This window comes from Hoplias malabaricus, chromosome 6 (assembly GCF_029633855.1).
Source record: "Hoplias malabaricus isolate fHopMal1 chromosome 6, fHopMal1.hap1, whole genome shotgun sequence".
In the NCBI taxonomy this organism is placed as follows: domain Eukaryota; kingdom Metazoa; phylum Chordata; class Actinopteri; order Characiformes; family Erythrinidae; genus Hoplias; species Hoplias malabaricus.
Genome location: NC_089805.1, coordinates 2,875,193 through 2,901,309, shown reverse-complemented (window position 1 = coordinate 2,901,309; position 26,117 = coordinate 2,875,193). Strand labels below are relative to the sequence as shown.

The window sequence follows — 26,117 nt, the reverse complement described above, 5'->3', positions numbered from 1 at the left end:
TAAGTGTTTACTCAGTATTCCAACAGAACTGAACTGGAATTTAACCTGAATTCCATTTGGAATGTAACACATTTAGCTGCATACAGGTTTAGGATGATCAATTTTTGAATTACAACTCCAGTGAGCGGTACATGTCCAGGAGCTGGATAGTGCAAGAAAGTCACTCCATCACAGTAAGCAGAGGAACCACAAAACGGAATTAAAATTGTCAAATTCAAGAGACAATAAACATAATCATTAAAACATTAGAACATAAGCTTTATAAAAACAATAAAGCAAAGAACAATTTATTCTTCAATGACAAAACACAAAAACAAAAAAGTGAAAAGTCTTAATCACCCAAAACTTTAGACCATGCAAATCGTGACTTAAATTGGTGATTTAACGAAGTGAATTCTCTCATGAATTTCATTCAAATAATCTACATGTCCAAACATCTGTAGACACCTCTCATAACTGGACTCAGATGTTTGGCTGTGCACACACAGCTTTGTTAATCTCCACAGAAATGCATGAAGTGAAAAGGGATGGTCTGAAGCAGCAAGCTCACTATACTTAATGTGTTCTTTGGAGTTATGGAGCAGCAGTCAACACCTTTAAATTGAAATGTAGTGGCTTTTGTGATACAGGACTAATTACTGTACATCAGTTTTCATAGCTTACATTCAATGTCTGAAATCTTTGAAACTCCCTATTAATACATTTTATGTCAGATGAAATGTTCGATACAGAATGAAGGAGTCCATAAGAATTTGGTTATATGTAGCGTGTGTATAGGCACTAACCACATGAAGAAATCATTCAATGTTTTGTCATACTTATTTTTTTCCCCGTGATTTGTACTAACCAGACAACATTGAGAAAATATTTTCTGATCCATTGGATATGCCTCATATAATGCTTTTAAACTCTGTTTGCCCTAGACAGAGAATATCTCAACGCAAACAAAATCTGTTGAAAGGTCCTGAAAGAGGTTCGGTTGAATTTAGCTATAACTTCTGCAGCCAAAAACGTGCAAGAAATGCAAAATACAATGCCCTCTTTGGGTGTGTAAGCCATTATTCCATGACCTAGAAAGTAGGGAGTCATCTGCGATTCAGCTATAAACGTAACAAAGGACTTAGTGACTTCTCCAAATGGAAAATACCTACAATGATATACCGTGATTTTGCTGAACAAGTACAAATAAAGACAACTAGCTCTCTTAGTAAGAACAGCATTGTTTCCTCAACATCCACCACGTACAATCCCCTCCATTCATTCATTCCGTTCTCCACACTGAGGCACACATAGCTAATCAACTTGCTTTCTGATTCTGCTCCTCATTCACTCAATCATAGGTTTCTCCACTTCATTCTCAGCAAATGTCCAGTTTGTTATTTCATTTGTTCACTCATTCATCATCTATCAATTTCTCTGCCCCGTTCTCCGCTTGACCTGTGGAGCCAACTGCTTCCGCCTTATCCCCTTCTTCCTCGTCCTCATCCTCATAGGACTGGCTCTGGCCACCGTAGTTGATCATGGTGCGGGAGAGGTCCACTTCAATGGGAAAAACATCCGCCTCTTTTAGCACCGCGTAGCATTCGTCATAGTAATGGGACATCCCAGACACAAACCTCTGCAGCTGGAACACGATGTCCTGAACTGGAGGTAGAAGGAATAATGCTTATATTTCAGTAATAATCAAATTTAAGACACTTGGTGTGAAGATGGCTTCTATAGTTCTACACTGTAGCTATAAAACTAATGTAGGTAACACGTAGTGGAATCTTAAAAACCTGCCACATTTCATTTTATAAATTTTATGTATTATCTTATGTAGCTTTTAACCTAATAACTCCACGGTGAGGCAGTAGAGGTTGGCAATATTAAGACATGTCACTGTAATAAATTTAATAAACTTTGCATTTCCTGCATATCATCATTACATTAAAAAAAAAAAAATAAATCTCAGACTAACTGCAAGTTTCATTACAATGGGAGCAGCATATATTTTCTAAGAAACTGTACACCGTTTGTAATTTTGTATGTGAGGGCACATAGGGAAAGTGAAACACACTATATTTGGTTTCCTAAAACCAACACAGTGCAACGGATGATCAGTAACTGAGGTATCATTTTGAAGATCATTTACTGCAGACATTATAAATATTGTGTATTTATGAATGGTGTGAGTGTTAGCTGTAAATGATATTCCTGAAAGTTAGCACCATGTTTGAAGGATATCTGCTGCAGGCTGAATCAATAAAATATTTATTTAAACATAAAACATGAACTGAATCTTACTGGCCTAGGTACAGCTTCTATCTACATGATTGAAGTACTTTTAAATTTATTATTCTGGCACTTATTTTCTGTAATCTGCTTTTAGCACAGTGAATAACACGATCATGCCAACAAGGTTACTGCTTAAACCAGAAAAAAACAAAGATACTTGCAAACGTGCTTGTAATCACATGCTCTGACATGTTTCATGGAGGAAGACGTTCCTTTCAAATGATATTACTGATGTTCTAACTTGTTATAAAGGAATGTAAAAGTGCTGTGAAACACTTGATTGGCAAAAAAATATGCAAAAATCAAATCACAGTTGAAGAAACCGTCCTCTTTAAAAGGGAGGAGGTACAGATTTCTATCCTTAATGGATATCCAAATCTTGTAAAACCTGTATTTGAATCAAATTTGAATATGCTCTGACTCACCATGCTTCTGGTCCAGTAACTCAATCTTCTCCAGGACGTCTTTGCGCATTTTAGCGAAGCGCGAGCGAGCCTCCTGACGGCAGCGCAGTATTAGACGATACTCATAGTTTCCTGTGCTCACGCGGTACAAAGGTTCCCCCAAGGCCTGCACATACACATACAAACACATTGGATTATAAGGGTTAATAAACATTTACAAATATACATCCAGGCGGCACGGTGGCGCAGCAGGTAGTGTCGCAGTCACACAGCTCCAGGGGCCTAGAGGTTGTGGGTTCGATTCCCGCTCCGGGTGACTGTCTGTGAGGAGTTGGTGTGTTCTCCCCGTGTCTGCGTGGGTTTCCTCCGGGTGCTCCGGTTTCCTCCCACAGTCCAAAAACACACGTTGCAGGTGGATTGGCGACTTGAAAGTGTCCGTAGGTGTGAGTGTGTGAGTGAATGTGTGAGTGTGTGTTGCCCTGTGAAGGACTGGCGTCCCCTCCAGGATGTATTCCCGCCTTGCGCCCAATGATTCCAGGTAGGCTCTGGACCCCCCGCGACCCTAAATTGGAGAAGCGGTTACAGATAATGGATGGATGGAAATATACATCCCTATTGTGCCATTTTTACATTTTTTGACCATTTTTCACAACTGATAAAAAGCTGAGTTTAACATGGTAACTGCTACATCTTTGAAAGCAGAATGACTTATTTTTAAATCAGCAGAATCATCTTTGAAAACAGTACAATGCTAATACTCGAGTATTACTGTTAGGTGACTGTTTTCAAATCCAACATTATTCTTCAAATACTCACAATGCAGCTGTATTCCTCATCATCCATTTCCTTCACCTTCAGACAATATGACTAAAACACACAGACACACAGAAACAACTGAACTGTGTTAATAGTCCACAAATAAATCAACTTAGCACAAAAAGTAAGGAAATTTGTGTTTGTAGATTATTTCTTTGTTGTTACAAATCTTCTTGGCAATAAATGTTATACCGTTGGAAAGCCTGTTCATTTCCCTTTTAAATGGTGCCACATTTGTAAAGAACATGCATTTATGGGAGGAGCAGTAGAGCTGAGTGTGTGGGTTGCACCCATGAAAAATTTGCCAAATCCTCTCTGCCAAAGCCAAACAGCTTATTCTGGTATTGACTCGTTTGGTGTTTGGTGGAATGGATGATTGAAGTTTGAAGAAACTAGACATATTGGCAATTAAACAATTTATTCATTCAACAAACAGGAGCCTCAGTAGCGTGTGGAAAAACCATACACAGCCACAACAGCCTGGCACCTCCTACTCATGCTGCTCACCAGCCTGGGGACACACTGCTGTGGCCATTTTTCAACCGGTATTTGTCGCAGGTCAGCCAACGTGGCTGTGTTGGTCACTCTGGCACAAACAGCAGATTGCTGATTCTTGGAGCAGACACCTACTGACCACTGTAGCAGGGCCCATGCTCCTGATTGGCAGCACCTGGGGTACCAGAAGCTCAAAACAAGTGTCAATAGCAACAGCAAAATAAGCTGTTTGGTATTGGCAGAGAGGATTTGGCAAATTTTTCATGGGTGCAACCCACATACTCAGCTCTACTACTTATCCCACAAATGCATGTTCCTTAAAAATGTGGCACCATTAAAAAGGGAAATGAACAGACCTTTCCAACAGTATATGATTTATGTCAAGCAGCATTGTTACAACAAAGAAATAATCTACCAAACACACGTTTCCTTACCTTAATTTCCTGAAGTTTACTACCTGATGAAAAATAGCTTACCATAGTTACTATATAACATTTAGTAAATACTGAACAATCCATAGAAACTATGAATAACTTACAGTAGACACTGGTTCTGTTATGGACAGACCATAGCCTTTGCTAAACATTTCATTTTAGATACCAAATAATTCACAGTAGTTACTGGCTAAGCCATAGTAGATAATCTATAATACCTTTTAGTTACTCAATAATGCAGATTGTGCAAATCTCCATAATAACATGGAAAATTATAATTATACATTCAAATTCATGCGCCTCGACTTCTTACCAGATACTCAAACTTGACATCCAGATACTTGCGAATGGTCAGTCTGGTGTCAGGAATGGCCTTATGGAGGTAAGTGTTTAAATCATGCAGCATCTAGTTACAGGAAAGTTAAAAACACAATTAGAATTTTTTTCCTCCACTGTTGGATCTGACAAGAGAACGCTCTTTAATGTAGATCTTATTATAGATAACTTAAATTACACAACCAACAAAAGAAAACCGAACCAGCTCCAGTTTTGCGTTTGTCAGGTACTTTATGTAGTTCTGTGTGTAATTTTAGTGTTGGGTTTCTTATTAACATTACCAGTGTATTGTACTGAATCAAAAGAGGTATTATTCTAGTTAGAAATATCATCTGCTTATTTTATCCATTTACAGTAGCTCAGTACTAAATTCTCAAAACCCCAAACCACTACAGACACACACAGTTTTGCATATAAAGGAGTTTCTCACAGGTTTAATGGTCTTGAGGAGCTGAATGCCATATTTCTCAATGTTACGGTGAGCTTCGGCAAATTTCACAAATGCCTCACTCGCTGCAGCCTGTGGCTCTCTCACTCCAATAACAGAGAACACGTCTCCAAAAGCTAAGAGAAGAGAGAGAAAGATAAATAGAGAAATATTAAATATTTATGGATATCAGCTTGTACATAACCACTCAGTTATGTGTTATGTGGTGCCTAACCTCTGTGAGTCTGAGAGAGTTCGAAAAAAGCTCTAAGTAACCGCTTACTGTGCTCCATCAGCCCTACACACATATAAAGAAATATTACTCCTTGTGATTTCATGAAATGAAACATTATTTTATTATACATCTAACAGTGGTTGATATTTTACCTTTGTACAGTTCGGCCGTTTTCTCCAATTCTTCCAGTTTCTTTACAAGCCCATCTAAATAAATTAACAAATTTACATTTATAAAACACTTCGAGAGAAATTACACCACTCATTTCAGAAGACTCAGCTCTGCTGTATTGATGTATGAAATATTGATGCAACATTTTTAGGTGAACCACACACACAAAGACAATACTGCTGATTACATTGACTAGTCTGTGGCCACACAGCCTTATACACATCACAGTGTGGTATAGGTGTTTCTTGACACATTGCTATTGTAAAAATATCTGTGACTTGTGCCATAGCACAAGTTTACAATAGTACAATACAATAGTAATGTGTCAAGAAACAGCTGCATCACAGTGATGTGGATAATGTTGTGTGGCAGCAGATCAGTCAGTGCCTCTTGCTAACAATCCCTGTCCACTATTTACATCATCTGCAATGGACCTCTAGGAATCAAAACTGGAATTAAGAACAATAGAAAGGGTGTATCCTGGTCTGATGCACCTCATCTGGATGGAAGGGGATTCAGGTTGTTTTTACTTCTCAAAATAACATCACCAGGATTCACTGGAGAAGACAACAAGCTGTTGGAGTGAATGTTATGTTCTGGGCTGTGTTCTGCTAAAAAACTCTTTTGCATTAACATGAACATGAGTTACCTACAAACAGCATATTGTTCTTGGTGTTTTGTTTTATCTGTGTAAATGGTCAAAACACTGAAATAATGAGGACAGATCAGAGTAAAATGTTTGCATGAAGAGAATATACTGAATTATACTCTGCATAAGCAAATCTCTGCATGTACAAAATCACATGCACATGTTTGTCTATTTTTCTAAGTATATACATTAAAATATCCTCTACAAAACTTCAATATGGCATTATTCTACTAATTATAACATATGGTTTCTATGTATTTGCTCTGTACTGTGTATTCTATTTTTTTAGCATTATGAAGTACATAAAATTACACCATAGTCCACATGGAGTTAGAAATATTTCTACTAGTCTATAACGTCACCATCTACTGTTAGCTACTGTTAGCATCTGCCTTTTCCCCCTCATTTCTGATTTGTGACAGTAAAACTGCCAAGCTATAATTAATTACTATGTAGAGACATTCCACTTAGTAACTTTTAACAAGAAACACCAAATAACCATTGTTCCAAATCTACATTCTTCTAAACTGAAATTTCACTGAAATCCTGAAAAGACCTTTTTCCCCCAGATATTGTTTTAAAAAAATGCGAAGATTTAAAATTCCACTTAGAAACAATTTAAAAATTTTAGGCCCCGTCCACACGGATCAGTTTATTTTTAAAAACTGAGAGTTTTGTCTGCATTTTGGCAGATCCACATGAAAACAGTGGTTTACCTCAATAAAAGTGGAGGTCTTCAAAAACATTCTCCAAGGTTGAGTTTTTTGAAATCTTGGAAGTCACTGTTCTCGTGTGGACAAAGGTAAACAGAGGTTTTCTGAAATGTTGTTGTCACACAGCATGCCTGTCTGGAATAGCTCCTCACTGCCTATATCGTGAAATAAGTAAGTCTATAAATTACAAAATACATGCAGCTAGCACTAGATTTCAGATTCCCACATATAAATAAATATGAATAATGCTGTATTGGAAATAGACAATGATCTTGACCTTTCGTCATGAGAAAAACGTTTGACTCTACTTTTTCTGTTTGTATGATTTTTTTTAATTTAATAAATATGTAATAAATAAAAACTATTTGTGTCTTATTTCGGCACTTAAGCACCATTTATTCAATAATCTTCATGCGCACACTTTTGTATTCAGTATTAATCAAAATGTTCCTCATACTTGCAGTCCTGTTGATTTTAGTAAAGAATTTAGCCCCAAGACAGAGATGCAGACGTGCTCTGACAAGGACTTGGGATCTGAGACGACCTGTGTTAGTTCGTCAGTGAATTCAAATGGTAAGCTGTAACTTTCTGCTGTGTCCACAAGGCTCTCTTATATAGAGAAACTTACAAAAGGGTTTGTCGTTACCTCAGAACACCAAACACTGAATATTAGCTTTATAGTTACCAAATTCGAATATTTCAGATACACTGCCTGTTTTTTAATCAGGTAGAAACTTATCTAGAATTGTTTATACTATATTAAATTATTAGAAAACCCTACAACTTGAATGCATTTTTATTACTTATTTTACACAAAGCAACAATTATTAACTAATATTTTATACTTAAATTGAATCTCATTTACTATTACTAAAACAGTACGCATACTGTTAACCTACCTTTTAGAAACAAAACTCTGTCTCTGTCTCTATCACTGTACCACAGGAAAGACAGACAAACTGGAAATCTTTATATTATTAAACCGCTATGTATTGTGGGATATTAGTCTGTAAGTAGTGTATATCGGTTGTTTACTGGATTTACGCTGCTTTGTGGGTAATAATCTAGTGTACAATATAGGGAATCAAATCGCTCACTGAGAATTCGGACAACACTACAAAATGGCCGACACAATAAATAGTACACTAATCGCTGAATAGGGAGACACAGCCTCTCTCGCTATTCGGCTCTGTCTTTATGGTGTTTTGATAGTATTACACCCCCTACTGGACTGACATGATAATGCAGCCACTTTTGTATTTGCCGGGACTGGAATATTTTCAAAAAATGAGAGGAAAATTTCTGTTTTTAAAAATAAACCAATCAGTGTGGAGGGGGCCTTAGATAGTAGCTACCAGATGACAATTAGTTATTTCATCTGAATGATAGTAAAAATCAGCTTGCAGAGGAATAGAATAAAGCAGTATGAGGAGTCACCGTTGCAAAGAATAGCTCTGCTGAGTCCGAGGGCATCTGCTGTTCCTGAGCTCAGGTTCTCCACCAGACGATGCTTCACCTTCTTCAGCACTAAGAAGGAACACACATATGATAATACACAAAAGCTGTGCATTTTTAAAAGTACTTCTGGGAGAGAATTGGGTTTCCATGAACGGTAATCTAAAGTCACCACACAATGTCTGTAAAATTCATGACACTCCATAGACACTGTTCAGGCACTGCATTCCACAGAAGGACAAAATAATTTTGTTTATTTTTATATACATTAAAAAACATGTTAATATATTCCTATACCAATAATATTTAAGCCCATCATTCTCAGTCTCTTTCTCATGCAGTCCGCACAACAGACAATTTCTCTACCATTTCATACACTTATTTCTAACCACTGTATTTACCTATATCCAGTGACTTGCCCTGCTTGGGGTCAGCTTGCAGCTTATTATAATGAATTACTGCTTCACCCTGCAAAAGAAAAAGTGAGAAACTGCATGAGACCAGTTTAGCTCTGTTTTGAAAGAGAGTTAATTCTGCTTTAATATCTGTTGAGGTGATGAAATTCTAGGAAAGTTCACTTGTGTGGTACACAGTGCTGTGCAACTTCCTTCTTTTCAAATATTCAGTTTTCAGTCAAAGCTGCTGTGAAGTAATTAATTATTTGCAATGTCAGGAAACAAAACAGACAACATATTTAACAGAAAATGTAATCTATTAATTAGAACAGTATAACTAAGGGTAGTTACTTGTGTGAATGCTACTGTCTTTTTGAGGGGAATATATTACATCCGTGACTCCATCAGTGGTTTATTACTGACCACTGGTTTTAAGATTTGAGTGAACAAAAGGAAAGAGTGGCCAATTAAGTACAGAGGAGTTTATATAATACTACTGAAATTATTATACATTGTACTCCATGGCCATTTTGACTGGAGAGAATTGACCTTTAATCCTATAAGATTTGATTTGATCAGTACTGCAGCAAAATATTTAAACAATAAACCAGCTTGGCGGTTACACAGCTCCAGGAAGGTTAGAGGTTGTGGGTTCGATTCCTGCTCCGGGTGACTGTCTGTGAGGAGTGTGGTGTGTTCTCCCTGTGTCTGCGTGGGTTTCCTCCGGGTGAATGTCTGTGAGGAGTGTGGTGTGTTCTCACTGTGTCTGTGTGGGTTTCCTCCGGGTGACTGTCTGTGAGGAGTTTGGTGTGTTTTCCCTGTGTCTGCGTGGGTTTCCTCCGGGTGACTGTCTGTGAGGAGTGTGGTGTGTTCTCCCTGTGTCCGCGTGGGTTTCCTCCGCGTGCTCCGGTTTCCTCCCACAGTCCAAAAAACACACATTGGTAGGTGGATTGGTGACTCAAAAGTGTCCGTAGGTGTGAGTGTATGAGTGAATGTGTGTGTGTTGCCCTGTGAAGGACTGGCGCCCCCTCCAGGGTGTATTCCCACCTTGCGCCCAATGATTCCAGGTAGGCTCTGGACCCGCCGCGACCCTGAACTGGATAAGCGCTTACAGATAATGAATGAATGAATAAATCAGCTTGGGTTTTTTCCAAATACAGATGGGATCGTCTTCTGAGTTATAATGAGAATAATTACAAATTCACAAGGAATTATACATTTTTTGTCACATTTATTCATTATCTGTAACCGCTAGTCCAGTATAAGGTCGCAGTTGGTCGGGAACCTACTTGAAATCACTGGGCGCAAGGCAGAAACACCCCCTGGAGGGGCCATCAGTCCTTCACAGGGTGACACACACACTCACACCTATGGACACTTTTGACTAGCCAATCTACCTACCGTGGGAGGAAACCAGTGCACCCAGAGGAAACCCACGTGGACACAGGAAGAACACACTTGAACCCACAACCTCAGGATCCTGGAGCTGTGTTACTGCGACACTACTGCTACACCACCATGCCGTCCTTTTTGTCACATTTTAATTTTTTATTTTGGGGGTAAATATATTTTCTCTTTCACAAGCAACTCTACCTGCACAGTTTGTATCATCTTAGCCACTTCCACTTTGGTCTTGCCCTTTACTGCTTTTCCGTTCACACCCGTGATCTCATCTCCTGCTGCGAGTGTCCCATCTAGTGCTGCTGGTGTGTTATCAAAAACCTGAATAGGAATCCACAAAAGTAAATAATAAAAACTTTTGTCACATATCCAATGATAAATGAAATGGGAAATGATTTCACCATATAAACTATTTTTAAACTAAGCATCAAGAGCAAGGACAAAACAGGCTGCCCTACATACTCGGCGGAGAACCTTAAGTGACCAAACCTCGTATGTTTTTACACATAAGAGCACCCCTTCAATTATCAGAAAGCAGTCAAGAAAAGATAAACACAAGAGTTTTATTTTAGTTTCCTAAAATAACTGTAATTCTGTAGTGGCCCCTTACACCAAAATGGGCATACAATTTAACTAATAAATCATAAGGCTCTTACCTGTACAATATAGAGACAGGGACAGTACTGTGCTCCTCCTCCTATGCTGATCCCAATCAGGTTCTGTGCATCTTTTTTCAGAGTAACTGTGCCAGGAACAGTGGGGATCCCACTGTAGGAAAACACCACAGTCTTCTCAGAGAATGTAAATATCAGCTTACAGCCACAGCAACAATGACCTACACTTTTCTGCACAAGTTCTTAATAATGCAGCTTGCAATGATTGCAATGACGTATTGATAAGGTGTACCTAGTAGAATGCTGCTTGCTAATTAAATAGGATATAAACCCTAAAATGTATTATCAAGGTTCAAGCATATTCAGACACAGCAAACAAAGAAAAACAACCACCATGAAATATACATACAAATAAAAAATATTTTAAGTATTAAACAGAGAATCTAATTAAATAAATAACATACTACCCAATGTACAGAGAAAAGGCAAAGCACATATACAAATGCAGCAGTTCTTAGACACATACAGTTTATCTTCCTCCAGCTCGTAGTCCATGATATCTGTAAACATTCCAAGAGTGCAATCTTCTTTAAATGGATGTAACCTGTGGAAAACAACCAACATTTGAACAGTTCAACAAGTGCCTAGTAAATACAGCTTAACCAATTATATACACCAGCTTAATTTCTGCAATATTAAGTGGTTAAGATGTGAAAAACGTTGATTTATATAGAGTTGTGATGATTGTTTCAGGGTTCACACCATGTCTACAATCTAAATACGGCCATTTACACTAGATGCATATGTCAACATGCTCCCATGAGTTGATAAACACATAAAAGGATTTTTTTTTTTATTTTACCATGGACGAATTATATTCAAATTACTTTTTATTGTTTTACAAAAAATATATTTGTATATATTTTAACTCGTTAACTGATTATTATTGTCGGTTAACAAGACATTTTTTACGTTTTGGGATGTTTTTTTTTTTTTAAATAATCTTTAAATATATAAATTTGATAAAAAGAGATGATTTTAGAGCTTTAATCTATGAGATGCAGACTCTAAACGCTTGAATTTTTGATGCCCATCACCAAAGCTGTTTACAAATCGGACTCGGTTTACACGTTTATACGTCAGTGTTACATACTGCATAATCATATGTTATTAGGGTTAACGAGTCTTGGGCTTCACTATATATTTATTGAGTTTATTCAACAAAACGCAAACGATTCTTACATGAATTTTCCGTTCCACCTTAAATGGTGCAGCAGTTGCACTGTGCAGCACAATTGCCAGAACGCGACTACTGCACTATTTAAGGTGGAACGGAAAATTGGAATAGTATTAGCAAACTTCAGCTTCATAAACTGTAAAACGAAGTTAGAAAATGAAGACATTCTTTGTATTCGTTCTCTTACATCGACATAAACCTGGCAGTTAAATGTCTTAAATTAAGCGAATGAGGGAACATTTACTGAGTGTAAATAAAGGAGAGTCAGGTGCATCTCTTCTGCTGGCATAAAAAAGAATATGTGTATCGAGTCTTACCGCGATTCTGCCTCCTGGCAGAACACAGATTCAAATTGAAGATGTAGTTTTAGCCTGATAAATAAAACGACCACCTGTAAAATTTAAGCCAGTTTAATCACACTATTCTCTATGTTCTTTCCAGATGGGCCATCTCACAACACAAGAGGTGGACCCTCTGTGTGCGTCACTACCGGTAGGTCACAGGAAACGCTGCTGTTGAGCTGAAGCTGACAAATCGTCGGGTTTTTTTAAATATAAATATTAAATACAGCCCTGCTATTTCTAAATTAACTTGAATTATTTTGCTTGTAAAATCAATAATTCCTAAGAGAAATATTTACAATATATTTTTGGATGTCCGAAACCGTCATGCTGCAGAAACTTATTTCTGCATATTCTCAATATTCTCAATTTTTTATGAGAATTTTTTATGGGATCTATTGATTAAAAATTATTTCGCACCAAAACCTACTCCAGAAATTAAGCTACAACAATTAAAAAACATTAACATGTATACATTTTTAAATGTATTTAATTAATATATTTTTTATTATTATATCTGTAGCATTTTTCCCATAAAGGAAGATATACGTTCAGAATTTATATAAATTATTTATCATTTGGGAATTTAGTGCTCATCTGTGAATGCAAAACTTGTATAATAAACACATGGGGATATTGGACATTGGACAACATAATACATATGATTTATTTTAACACTGACACAGCTTTTAACACTTTATCACAGCTATTTTCCAAATTTCAGCTGTTATTATTATTATTATTATTATTATTATTATTATTATATTCATTATTACACCTATATTCTTTAAAACACCTATAGCTTGGCCAGATTGTGCTGGATTGAAAATTTTAGTGTACTTTTTTACCTGACTTCTGAATTTGAAGGTTAAGTTTATGTTGTGTCTGGAGACTTGGTTTCCACTTTGGTACCATCTTAGTTTGGATCTCTTTGACAATCCTCTCACAAGGTTTGGCCCAAAGTGTTGAGCTATCTTTGATTGTAAGAAAATAAGCCTTGTGTGTACTATGCTACCCTATCCTATTTCACTTATAATTTTGCCCCTTTCCCAGCCTTTTTGGGGTGTGCTTTGGGGTGTCCCAGCTTTTCTAGAAATGCAGTTTGTTTATTTTACTGCATTCGTTTTATTTTTACAGTATTTCAAGATTTCATCAGTATATTTCACCTCACAATTTCACAACTTGTTTTACAAGTCAGGATTACACAATCGATTTCTCTGAATTTATTATCTTCAGTATTTCATTCTGGACTCATAAATCAAAATGTTTGTGGTAATTATCTTTTACTTTATTTCCAAATGTAATCATCAAAAGCAACTTACAAAAAATGCACTGAGAGTAATGGTAACCTATGTGTAAAATGTGACTTGTAGTATACAACTTCTGGGTGCATTATGTATATGAGCGAAATAATAAACACATAAAATACAGTTTTTATACAGTTTATTGGAAACGTATATCATATTATAATAATACTTCAGGGCTACTGCCACCAATATCAAAACAAATTATATACATGTAATAGTTCAAAATATTTTGACGCTTACAAAATAACCACCTCAAAATGTATAAATGCAGTTTGAAATTTCCTTAAATTTTCCATTTTGTTTTCAGCATATATTTATATGTGGTACACGCTACAAAAATGTGGCTAATCATCTGGGACATACTTTTTTTTAATGGTTTGTTAAATTAAGCTGCTTACAAATATATTACATTTTCTTAATAATGCCACTTGCACAATTTAATTTCTTTCTTGTTCGACTTGCGTTTTCCCAAAATTTCCCTTCTTTATAGTCCAGGTAAACACATGCAATAAAAATTATATGGCTTTAGAGAAGTTATGTAGCCATCAGCATCCACTGATCATGATTTATAATTTTGAAATAATCAGGTCAGGGCATTACTCTGTGATTATATTAATACAACCTTAAACCTCTGGTGATAAAAGTAGCATAGCTAGGGTGTGAATTTGGCAGTGTAATTTATTGAAGTTAAGACTATTGATTTAACCTTGTGGTCAAACCAACATTATAGGAAGGCTGCAACATAATGTCTTTAAAAAAAACTTTCATTTTAACATTATAACTCCTTTAAACTATGAATAGCTTGTTTTTTTGTGTAATTTCTCCATTCATTGGGAATCTGTCCATGTCCTAAAAATTTTTTCTGGTAATGCTTTTCCAGATCTTCTTGAAATCTGAACACATACCATTTCCAGTAGGGCATCTCAGAATTATCCGGGGAGATGTTCCATCTGGCATAATCTCCTCCTGCTTTTCTATAGTCTTTAAAAGAAAATACTTTTCCAAATGCCTGAAAATGTAGAAGAGCACTTGAGACAGCAGTTGTGCAGAAGTCGATTCCAAGCTCATTTTTAAACTTAAAAGACCAGCCATTTGTTCCAGGGTTGCGATGAAAACGAACACTGTGATCTCCAGCATGATCTTCCAGTGTATTTGTGCAGATGGCATTACAGAATGGACACTGAGCCCAGCAACAGCGGCAGAGGTGCTCAATCAAAATCTCATCTGGTTTCTTCCTGAACATTTCCCATTTGAGGTCAGAAATGTTTTGAAAGTTGTTGCTTAGCTTTAGCACAATCTTATTTAGACCATCATTCACAACCTTCTGAAGAAAGTCAAGGTCTATAATTTCTGTCTGCTCTAGACATGCCATTTCTTTAAATCGGAGCTCATCTTGCAGTTTTCTGGATACACAATGCAACCACATGTTAACATCTCCCTCACTGCTCTTTACCTCCTCTGTTGCTTCACGCACAGCGTCTATCACATACTTTCCTTTGGAATCGATGTTGCTTTTGATAGTTTTTAGAACCCCCTGGTTTGTTTCTTTATAAATGTAATCATTTATTTTCTTCTTAATAAAATTTGTAAAATATGTTCTGGGATTCTGGGTGTATTCAGTGTACTGCTCAAAGCTTTCCTCTTCTGCTAATGATGTCAGAATGTGTTTTTCCAGATTGGACCTGTTTCCATTAAATGCAGGAAGATCACGTTTCATTTTCTCACTCAAATTAAGGGCTGTTTGGTCATATGCTGCCTGGAGAATTGATGGCTCAAGTGTATCCACAATTAAACGACCAAAAACAGCTGTAGACGTTGCACCAGTGTAGTAGTCCTTGAAGATGTTGAAATACTGCGACCTCTGTCCCTCTAGGTACAATCTTACATCATAAGCTTCTTTGAATTCTTTATGCAGCTCAGCAAATTGCTCTGCTACAAAGTCACACACATAGAGACATAGATCTACTATGAATTCCTTTTTGAATGTATATTTAGATGCTTTGTGTTCATATTCCTTTGCTTTCTTTAATACAGAGGCAATAACTTCTGAAATGTACACGTGACTGTATCCACGTTCTGCAATTGGCATCTTTTGAATTTCATCCCTAACGTCTCTGGCAGTGCTTTTAATAAAAGCTCTCAGTGCATTGTTATCATTTACTGTAAAAGTGTTCTGACAAATCTCTAGATCAAGTTTCTCACCACTGATCACATTATTATGATCATCTTCATCTATATGATAATTTGTTGGTTGCAGATCATCCTGGCCAGGGTCATCTTGGTTGCTAAGAATGGTGTAATCTGAATAATTTCTTAAAGTATCAATTCGTTTGTAAATGCCCTGGTTCTGCCGCTCACAAACAAGGTGATTTTCAAAGTTTTCGGGCAAGATCTTTGTTATATCCGCCCATACATCAATGTCACGAATTGAGGGTGTGTCTTGTGTAAGTTCAGGAACCCACTTGGACCAGACAGCTTCGAACTCTTTCACAAGAGCATCTTCATCATTTTCTTTGTTTTTCAGAGAAAATGCAAGGTCTTTACTCAGTTTAAAGAGCTTATTTTCATATGTTTTCTTTTCACTGTCTATTTTCTCTCTTGCAATTTTCAGTCTAATTACTTCATCCAACTTTCTTTTTGTCCCCTCCACAAGCTCTTCGCAAAGTTCTTCAATTTTCCTCTGAAATCTTTCTTGCCACTGGATCAAAATTTCTTTATTCAAGTCTTCATTAAAGAATTTTTTCATTGATGCTTCTACATCCATCTTTGTGTCTTTCATGCAGTCCATGATGTCTCTTTGCTGAATATTTACAGAAGTTTCATTGGTGACTCTGTTGTGCAGTTTGCTCTCAACTGACAGCATGGCACTTCTTAGACTCCAGGTCCATTTACTGTACTCGTGTTCCAGTTTCCTGTATACTGCAATTTCTAGAGTGTTCCTGAAGCTAAACACAAAATTTTCGTCTAGAAGTGCATTCCATAAACTGCTGAGATTTTCTTTGAATTCTGAAAATGTCACCCCACGGTTTTTGGAGATTTTTGAGATGATGTTTCTCTTTAACTCTAGAATATTTTCACAATACGCAGGGTTCTGTGGTGCCATGGGCGGACTGCCCTCCCAGAGCTGTGAAAAATATGACACATCACTCCTAACATCAAATGCAATGACATCGCTAAAACATTTTGCATTACAGTCCTCTTCTTTAGCTGCCAATTTTGTCATTTTGTCCAGGTTGTCTTGAAAACACTTACGTCCCTCGATGTTTTTCTCTCCAGCTGTGACTTCTCCAACATTTTGATGCACAAACATGCAGCTTGGATTTAATTTCACCTTCTTCATCCTTAAGAAGGCCTGAACAACTATTTGAAGAATATCCTGCATCTCAGCTGGGTTCTCTCCAAAAATATTGATCAAAGTCATGTTTCCAAGACCTACAACAAATGTTGCCAGTCCATTGTCCAGTTCCCTTTCTGACATTCCCGTAAACTCAAGCGCTCGTAGCCCTTCAGTATCAACAACAAAAATGTAGTCAAACTTCAGTTCTTTCTTCATCTCTTCTGACACTTTGACAAGTTGCATAAAAGCTCCTTTGGTGCACCTTCCAGCACTGACTGCAAACTGAAGTCCAAACAAGGCATTCAACATGGTTGATTTCCCTGAACTCTGAATCCCTAAAATTGACAAGACAAAAACCCTCCTGTTTTCCAGCTTCTTGATTAGCTCATCTAGAACTGCAGAAACCCAGACCATAGGAACATGACCTGTATCACCATCCATCAGCTCCAGTGGCTGCCCTGATAGCATGACCTCAACAGCAAGTTTGGGAAGAAACTCATACTTGTTTACTTCCATAGCCATTAAGGACTCATATATTTGACCCAGCTCCCTAAGAATGTGTTCCATCCCAAAGGCTGCAGCACTCAGTTTTTTGGAAATTGCTTCAAGCTCTGTTTGGGCTTCCTTCGTTTGTTCTGATTTATCAGCCTGACCTTTTAGGTCCAAAACCTTTAACCAAGTTTCATTATATTTATGACGAAAAGCAGTGAGCTCATCTGATGTATTGTTATTCAGCAAGATCTCAAGCCATTTTAGAAAATAGCACTTCTCATTTTCTGTTGAAAACTGCACTGTGTCAACAAATTTCTTCATAAGATTTGAAAGTCCAAGTTTATGTTGATCCTCACGAATCTGCTTCATTTCAACCTGTTTTTGACTCTTTTGCATCTCTATGTTAGGCCCTTGAAGTCGATGCAGTTCCTTCTTTTTCTGACACCATTCGCGCCACAGTTTCCCCTGACATGGGAGATACATTTCTTTCATTTTGGACAATCCTTTTTTTTCCAGTAGTGTCATTAAGTCCTTGGCAGCCTGTTTTCCTTTCTGGAATTCCATTTCATTCTCATCTACTGTGATCTCCTTGTTTGTACCCAGTTTTTCAAGACTGAAAGTGGAGGACGATTTTGAAAAACACTTTTTGATGGTCTGTTGCAGCTCTTTAGAGACAGCTGCCTGATTTCTGTCTTTAAGCCCGATTTTGTATTTCATGTTCTGTGAGCTAATGACTTTTGAGTCATCATCAGACAGTAAACAAATTAGTGGCTTTGGGGCTTTAAATAACTTTTGAAGTATGTCATTATTTGTGATATCATCACCTTGATCACCTAAAACTACCACATTCACAGAAGATATTTCAGTCAGAATCTCCAGTTGTTTCATATGAGTTGCCACATCACCATGCAGATTACAGAATGCCACACAATCAGAGAAATCATCAGTATTTTTCCCAGATGGCAGATACCAGGAAATCTCCACCACACCATCCATCAGCAGACGATCTCTGCTGCTGCCTGGACAGTGCCTATGGAAAAATGTGTTGTGCTTTCCATTTATCAGTGTGTTTATCAGCTGTGACTTGCTTGAGGGAATATCACCAATTCTGAAGAATGCCACCATTGGAGTTTCTGCCTTATAAATCGGCTTGGTATTACTGGTCATCTTACCAGAACAATCCTTGCTTTTCCAGCTCTTCATCACTTGACAAAATGTCCACAGATGAAATTCATTTCTTCCTGTGAAAGGATTAGGCACCAGTAGAGGAAGAGCATACTGACACTGTGAAAGCTTATTCACTAAAAGCTGCTTTAGGAAACTATCTGAGCAGTGGAACACTGCCATCTGAACATCCATGGGGTGAATAGTGCCTTCATGTGTTGTTCTGTCATCAGATACTGACTTTTTTTTGAGGAAAACTTCAAGGGTTTCCTCCCCATCTTTGTTCCCTGAATTACATGGATTTTGACCCTGATCATTGCCTGCTTCTTTAACAGAAATGTGTCTTGCCTTGTAGTCTCCCAACAGTAGCCGTTGTAAGAAAGTTTGAACCAGTTCTTCTTCAGTACAGGGCTCTTGGCAGCGTAATGACTGAGGTGTTATTTGAAGAACATCTGCAGGTTTTAATTTTTGTAAATGGTTTAATTTTAGCTGAAGTCTTGTAAGTAGTTTTTCCGTTTTTTCCTCCAAAAAATGTTCTTTGGCTGCATAGTACATAGTACCTTGTTCATGTACAGGGTATTGTGCTTCAGTAAGCTCTACATTTTCTTCCTGTAAAACAGGTTTAATTCTTAATAAATATGTATTCACAACATGTCAATAGTGCTTAAACAAAATCAGAAAAAAAGCTCATCAAATGGGGCAATGATATCTAAACTGCAAAGAAAAATCATTTGATGCACTTGAATGAACACTGTTATTCTTATTATAATATTAATGTTTTAACAAATCATAAGATATGAAATATTTGCATTTATTCCAATACATACAGGAGTTCTAAAAGGTAATATACATTTACTTACAAGATAACAGATTTTAAAGTAATTGCTTAAATGCCTAACAGTGCAAGAACAATGTAAAAAGTAAAATCGTTCGGCATTCCTTGTGCCAGTTTTGACTGTGAGCATTTCCAGCTCACAAGGCCGCAAGCTTGACTGTATTCTATGCCTAAATAAAGCTTAGGGAGCATATGCTATATATTACACTATTACACTATATTACACACCCATTAGATAATAACAATAATAATGACAATGATGAACATTTCTGATCATCTTTAATTCATTCATTGTCTGTAACCGCTTATCCAGTTCAGGTCACGGTGGGTCCAGAGCCTACCTGGAATCATTGGGCACAAGGAGGGAATACACCCTGGAGGGGGCGCCAGTCCTTCACAGGGCAACACACACACTCACACATATGGACACTTTTTAAGCCACCAATCCACCTACCAACATGTGTTTTTGGACTGTGGGAGGAAACCCATGCAGACACAGGGAGAACACACCAAACTCCTCACAGACAGTCACCCAGAGCGGGAATCGTACCCACAACCTCCAGGTCACTGGAGATGTGTGACTGTGACACTACCTGCTGCGCCACCGTGCCACCTCATTAGTAATTATTTATGATAATTTGTAGGCTATACTCACTTAAATAACTCATTAAAATGAGTGACATCCATCTTGTTAAGCAAAGCAGGTTCTATGGGTATTTTAGTTTTTTGCATTAAAACAAATGTTTACTATAACCTTGTTCACACTGAAGCTTTGCTATCACTTCACAAGGCTATTTTTTTTGTTATTATGTTGCACCTGCTGCTTTAAGCAGCGGCACAATATATTGTTCTTCTATTTTTCAGTATTCTTATTATTCTGCGTTTACTTTTCCACTTAACTTGTTCCACAGTTTTCGAGCTATCGACTCCGCTCCACCTGGAAATCATACATCTTATAGCAACGATGTGGGCTTGTATACAGCTTTCCGATACCCGCACTCGTTCACCCGCTACACTCCTTTCGCTCCGTTTTTCCCCAGTAATTTCTATGGAATTAAGTTTCAAAGTGCTCTAACTCGGTCAATTTTCAAGCTACGGACAAAATATTTCAGACGGTTGGACCCGGGTGCACCGGGACCCGTCATGTCCGTTTTCTGACCTCTTGCACTCATCCTTCCCTTTCTATCCCTCCTTCAAAATCCCTCCATTCATTTGAATGGGTGACAGCTACAGTGCGTGATGTCACCGCACTCTAGCTTCTCTGCCCGAAAACCGTTTTTTCACTTTTTAGCTGAACAATTCACCATAACTTCCTTATAGTTTCACCTAGAAACTTCTTTTAAATTTTAAATGGTAGAGAAGCTTGTCCTTTCTAGCACCTGTAAATTTGAACATTTTTGAAGTTATGAATTTTTGTTCTGCACTAGGGAGGGTTTCGGCTCCTATAGAGTTCAATGTATTTTTAGAGCGGCTCAGAGTGCGGTTTCTAAATTTTTCTCCTGTTTTTAACTCGCTCAATTCACACTCAATCTGCAGATTTTCTACCAGATTTCTACCAGATTGATCCCCAGACTCTCCCTGTTGCAACGGTATATAAAATTAAGTGATTTGGGAAAATCTTTCCGAGCTATAAACATTTGTTCTGAGGGTGTGTATGCTTCCATAGGAATGCATTGAACTGATTTTTTTTCTTTTTCAATTTTCTGCTGAACATTTCGCCATAACTTCCTTATACTTTTACTTATACTTTTTTGACTTCATTTAAATTTTAAATGGTAGAGACATTACACCTTGCTCACACATGTAAGTTTCAGATCGTTCGAGAATACTGTTTTTGAGTTATGAATTTTTGTTCCACACTTGGGAGGGTTTCATTCCCATAGAGCTCAATGTATTTTAAGAGCAGGTCGGAACACAGAATTTCAAACTTTTGCCTGTTTTTAACTTATCATTACACCATCAATTCTCACTCAAAGTGCGAAAATTTTTGAGTTACGGGAGGTTTTTGGAGGGTCCCCCCCTGGTCGAAATTCATTGAATCGTGAGTCTGTCAGTTGTGTTCTGTGAGCGTGTTTGTGAGAGAGAGAGAGGGGGGAGGTATAAGGGCAGAGGCAGAGACTGAGGGGGAGAGCTGTGAGGGACACAGAAATAAATAGGCAGTCTCTAACACTTTAAAAGTTCTTTTTAAGGTGGACGTCTTAATTATCCAGGGTTTCTTAAGATGGAATTTTTTAGAATACCACCTTCAAAATATACTGGCTGTATTTTCTACATTTTATCCTTTATCTACAGTGGTCATTTTTACATGTGGACATCTCAATACACTTGTGGGTTTCTTAAGGTGGAATTCAAAATGTATCGTTTTCCATTCATGGCCTACGGAGCTCCATACAGTCAAATGTAAACTGCCTGTGGGAGAGTGCTCTCTCAACTCCTTCACCAGAGTGTCACCTAGGGACCCACACATTTACCATATCGACGGCCTCACTTGAAGCGGGAAAGACATGTATCAGGGGATGGGGGTTTTAGTGGCACAACATCTTGCGTTTCCTCCTGGAAATGCAGACCTCTAGTTGTTATAACTGGTAGTCAACGTCCAGCATCAGTGCTCAAATTTTAATGAATGCTCTCTGGTGTCACTCACTCGCACTGCAAATTAACTCATTTTTCAGCCTTTGTCCCACATGTCACTTGTGGTGTGCCTGCACATTAATGCACATATTATAATCTGCATCTGGATAAGTCTCCTCTTTTTGGAAGAGCTTCTAGTCTTTCAACTGACTATTATACTCCACATATATTCAGTAAATTAATTTGGCTAATCTGAATAGAAATCATTACAAATAATGATTCAGTTTGTGCTTTATAACATTTCTTGATCCTCACTGTTTTTTTATTATTTTAACTTATCTGAGATGCTTGTAATTGCTACAGATATATTTCTAGATTTTTGCAGCAACATAAAAAAGAATAAACAAGAACTGCACCATTTGCCTCATATAATCCTAATTAGAAGCAGATGATCTGTGAGTTTCCCAAACCTAATGGTTAATTTGGAATTAAAATTGTGGTCTTACATATAATTTTTTAAATATTTTTTGTCAAACTAATTAATTTACAATTCAGTAATGTACTTGAAGTATATCTACAGTATATCTACGCATAAAATTCTACATTACTTAAGTATTTTTTACATTCAATTTAAGTTTTTATTTTATTTTTCAACTTTTTAAATTTTGGGTAGTTTCCATTTGCTCATTTGTCATGATGTTTTGACTCAATGCAAATTGCAGCTGGCCTTTTTAAAAATGTTAAAAATTGCAATAAACCAAAGATACTTTACACCAAATGCTGATAGTTTATTAAGTACTTACCGACTGATTTTGCCTTGTGAGTCTAGCCCAGGCTATGTGTGAAAATGACTTTAAAGTTTGTAGAACTCCAGATGTTTTTGAGACCTATAAAATACAGAAATGAGGGTTGCTGTGTCTGCACTTTAAATCTTTTAGTGATGACAAAAGTCATCAGGGATGTGTTGGAAAAAAAATCCACAACTCAAACTCAAAGGTGAACTATAAAACAAAACAAACACACAGAAATAAAAAGACACAAACTAAATTTTGACAACTTCAAACAATAAAATTGGAAAATATACAACCATCAGACAAATTAGAAATCCAAGCACTTATGCTAATGGTGACTTTGATATAAAGGTACCTAAAATAGTCTAAACAACAGAGATAACCCCAACTCTTTGGCATTGGGGCATTTGTTCTAATGTACTTAGGTGAATTTAATACATTTTTTTCATATGCGGGCAGCACGGTGGCACAGCAGGTAGTGTCGCAGTGACACACCTACAGTGACCTAGAGGTTGTGTGTTCAAGTCCCGCTCTGGGTGACTGTCTGTGAGGAGTGTGGTGTGTTCTCCCTGTGTCTGTGTGGGTTTCCTTTGGGTGACTGTCTGTGAGGAGTTCGGTGTGTTCTCCCTGTGTCTGCGTGTGTTTCCTCTGGGTGACTGTCTGTGAGGAGTTTGGTGTGTTCTCCCTGTGTCTGCGTGGGTTTCCTCCGGGTGACTGTCTGTGAGGAGTTTGGTGTGTTCTCCCTGTGTCTGTGTGGGTTTTCTCCGGGTGACTGTCTGTGAGGAGTTTGGTCTCCCCATGTCTGCGTGGGTTTTCTGCCATGGTCCAAAAGTGTCCCATGTTCAAAAGTGTGTGTGTGTGAGTGTGTGTGTCGCCCTGGCGCCCCCTCCGGGGTGTGTTCCTGCCTTGTGCCCAGTGATTACGGGTGGGCTCTGGACCCACTGTGGCCCTGAACTGGATAAGTGGTTACAGAAACTGATTGAATGTTTCATATGTCAGGCACAGCTAGGGGTAAATTATTAAATAAGATCATAAGTTACATAAAGTATAAAATAAGTAAAATATAAAGTAAATTTAATGCATTATACATATGTTGTTTAATGTGTAATTTTTTTTGTGGTAATTGGGATGTTGTAAAAAAAACTAACCTTTTGTTTTTTATTTGTGTTTTTACTGGCTGTAGCACCTTGTTCATCCTCTTGCAGCTGAGATTTAGAGACAGATATCGCTAAAATAAAAAAAGTCCTTTAAATATAAACAGCAAATACAAGCTCAAGCTACACAAGATTTTAAACCCTACATTACCACAATCAGATTCAAAATGGGCATATATTATTAAAAAAACAATACAATTTTTCTGTTTCAACATTTGAAATATTGCCAGATAGCAATGGATGTTTTGATCAAATGTGGCATATCTGCTGTTCTCTTATGGCCCACATTTAGCCTTGAATGTTGGAGTTTACTGTCTGGCTGCCTCAGCCACAGGTTAAACTTGTTTGGCATGTTATCAGGTGTGTTGTGGAACAAATCTGGGCCTGCCATAACCAATCCTGGCTATATTCAGCCTACTCAAAACTTGTCAGTGCTGTACATGCGCCATACATAACAAAATTAGACAGATTTGACCCAAATGTGTCTGCAATGTGGGTTGTCTGAGTGCTACTTTTAATTAAATATAGGCTTTAAATTATTTGCACATAATTGCATTGTTTTCATTCACATTGTTCACAGCGTCTCAACATTTCTTGAAATGAGGTTTGTATATATTTGTAAATCTAAAAATGTTCTGGTGCAGCTGTTTGTTGGTACTGGCTTATTTTAAAATATTAAATACTTATCAAACATAATAGCTTACCATTTGGCTGACTCTGCAGGTTTTCTCTGAGGTTTGCAGCTCTGTGGTATAAATCTGCAGTGTAGCAGCGCTGCTTATTCTCTGACAAAATGTAGTCAATTTCTTCTAGAATTGCTTTAATCTCTGATTGGTTGCTCATGCCCTTGCTGCAGGTTTTGTATCTGTCCCCACACTTCTGAAGCAGCTGTTCTAGAACAGGATTGTTCTTCAGATCGTCGATGATGGTGTCATGTTCATCGTTTTCATAAGTGAAGAGGATCATCACAAACGGTAGCACACTTTCCCCAAACATTCTCTGCAGCCATTCCAGTCCCACCTTATCAGCATCTGTCAACATTCGCAGTTGTAGTACAAACACAAAGGCATGGAATTCATTTTCACCGAGGAAACAAGCAATGGCCCGGTTCACAGAATCCAGGTCTAGGTAAAGCTCAGAGTCTTGTAAGTCCAGGACATTCACTATACTGACATTTCGTCCTGATACATTGCTTCTTTTTGTAGGAGTCAGCGAGAAATCAACAGCATCTACAGCAGGTTTATTTGGTCCCAGCAGAATGTTCTCAGTTCCAAAGTCAACTGCAGAGCTGTTTCCAAACACCACAACAGTGAGGTCTTGGATCTTCTGATCTAGAATACAAATACACACATTTTAAACCGTTAACACCCAAAAAGAACCATTCTACATGGCTAATCTATTACCTGATGTGTCTTACCCATCTTAATTGATGACAATATAACAGGCCTTGTTGGTTCAAGTTTGTTCCTGTTATCTTTGCTTGCCTATCAACCATATTGCCATATTGTTTTTCTCTTCCTTCCTCCTGAGAACATATTTTTAAAATATAATTTTGTTAGGAAACATGGTCACGTTTGATGTTACAATATTGGTGAAAGGAATCTTATAAAAACACACACTATGCAATCACTTTTACCAAAGAGTCAATCTTATTATAAATACAGTGAATAAACAACAAATCTCAACTACATAGCAGCAAATCCAACTTCAATCACACATTCCTCTTGAGTATCTAACAAAAAGCATCGCTGTGGTTTAACATACAGGAACTGGGAGTTGGTCAGTTTGGTCCCAGCAGAATTGAAAAATAATAAAATACAACCTGAGTGAGGACCTCTTTCAGTCTTTTCTTGCTTCAGCTTGCTGCTGCCTGTTGTGAGAGCTCTGCTTCAGAAAGTGAAAGTGGTCTCTGTACAGGGTATAGCTTCTTTGAAGTCACATGACTTGTGCAAAAAGGTATGGCTCATTATCCAGAAACTGGACAATTAAACTAAGTATAGGATCTTCCTTTTCACCGTCAGTACTGGGAATATCGAGTCACGGGTCAGTTCATTGTCAAAGAATAA

General features: G+C 37.5%; 2 protein-coding genes across 2 annotated transcripts; both read right to left on the bottom strand.

Annotated features, from left to right (window-relative positions):
* Positions 1–648: 648 nt before the first annotated feature.
* Positions 649–12,566, bottom strand: pick1 (protein interacting with prkca 1). The gene is made up of 13 exons (XM_066675868.1): positions 12,377–12,566; positions 11,349–11,426; positions 10,865–10,976; positions 10,401–10,529; positions 8,814–8,880; positions 8,395–8,484; positions 5,577–5,630; positions 5,425–5,487; positions 5,193–5,326; positions 4,740–4,832; positions 3,498–3,548; positions 2,703–2,847; positions 649–1,644 (listed from the first exon to the last, which is right to left on the bottom strand). The coding sequence occupies exons 2-13, from the start codon at positions 11,390–11,392 to the stop codon at positions 1,394–1,396; spliced, it is 1,233 nt and encodes a 410-aa protein (XP_066531965.1). The 5' UTR covers positions 11,393–11,426; positions 12,377–12,566; the 3' UTR covers positions 649–1,393.
* A 1,267-nt stretch (positions 12,567–13,833) lies between these two features.
* Positions 13,834–25,916, bottom strand: LOC136699338 (interferon-induced very large GTPase 1-like). The gene is made up of 6 exons (XM_066673986.1): positions 25,874–25,916; positions 25,469–25,576; positions 24,756–25,382; positions 24,046–24,125; positions 22,910–22,993; positions 13,834–19,309 (listed from the first exon to the last, which is right to left on the bottom strand). The coding sequence occupies exons 2-6, from the start codon at positions 25,470–25,472 to the stop codon at positions 14,483–14,485; spliced, it is 5,622 nt and encodes a 1,873-aa protein (XP_066530083.1). The 5' UTR covers positions 25,473–25,576; positions 25,874–25,916; the 3' UTR covers positions 13,834–14,482.
* Positions 25,917–26,117: the final 201 nt, after the last annotated feature.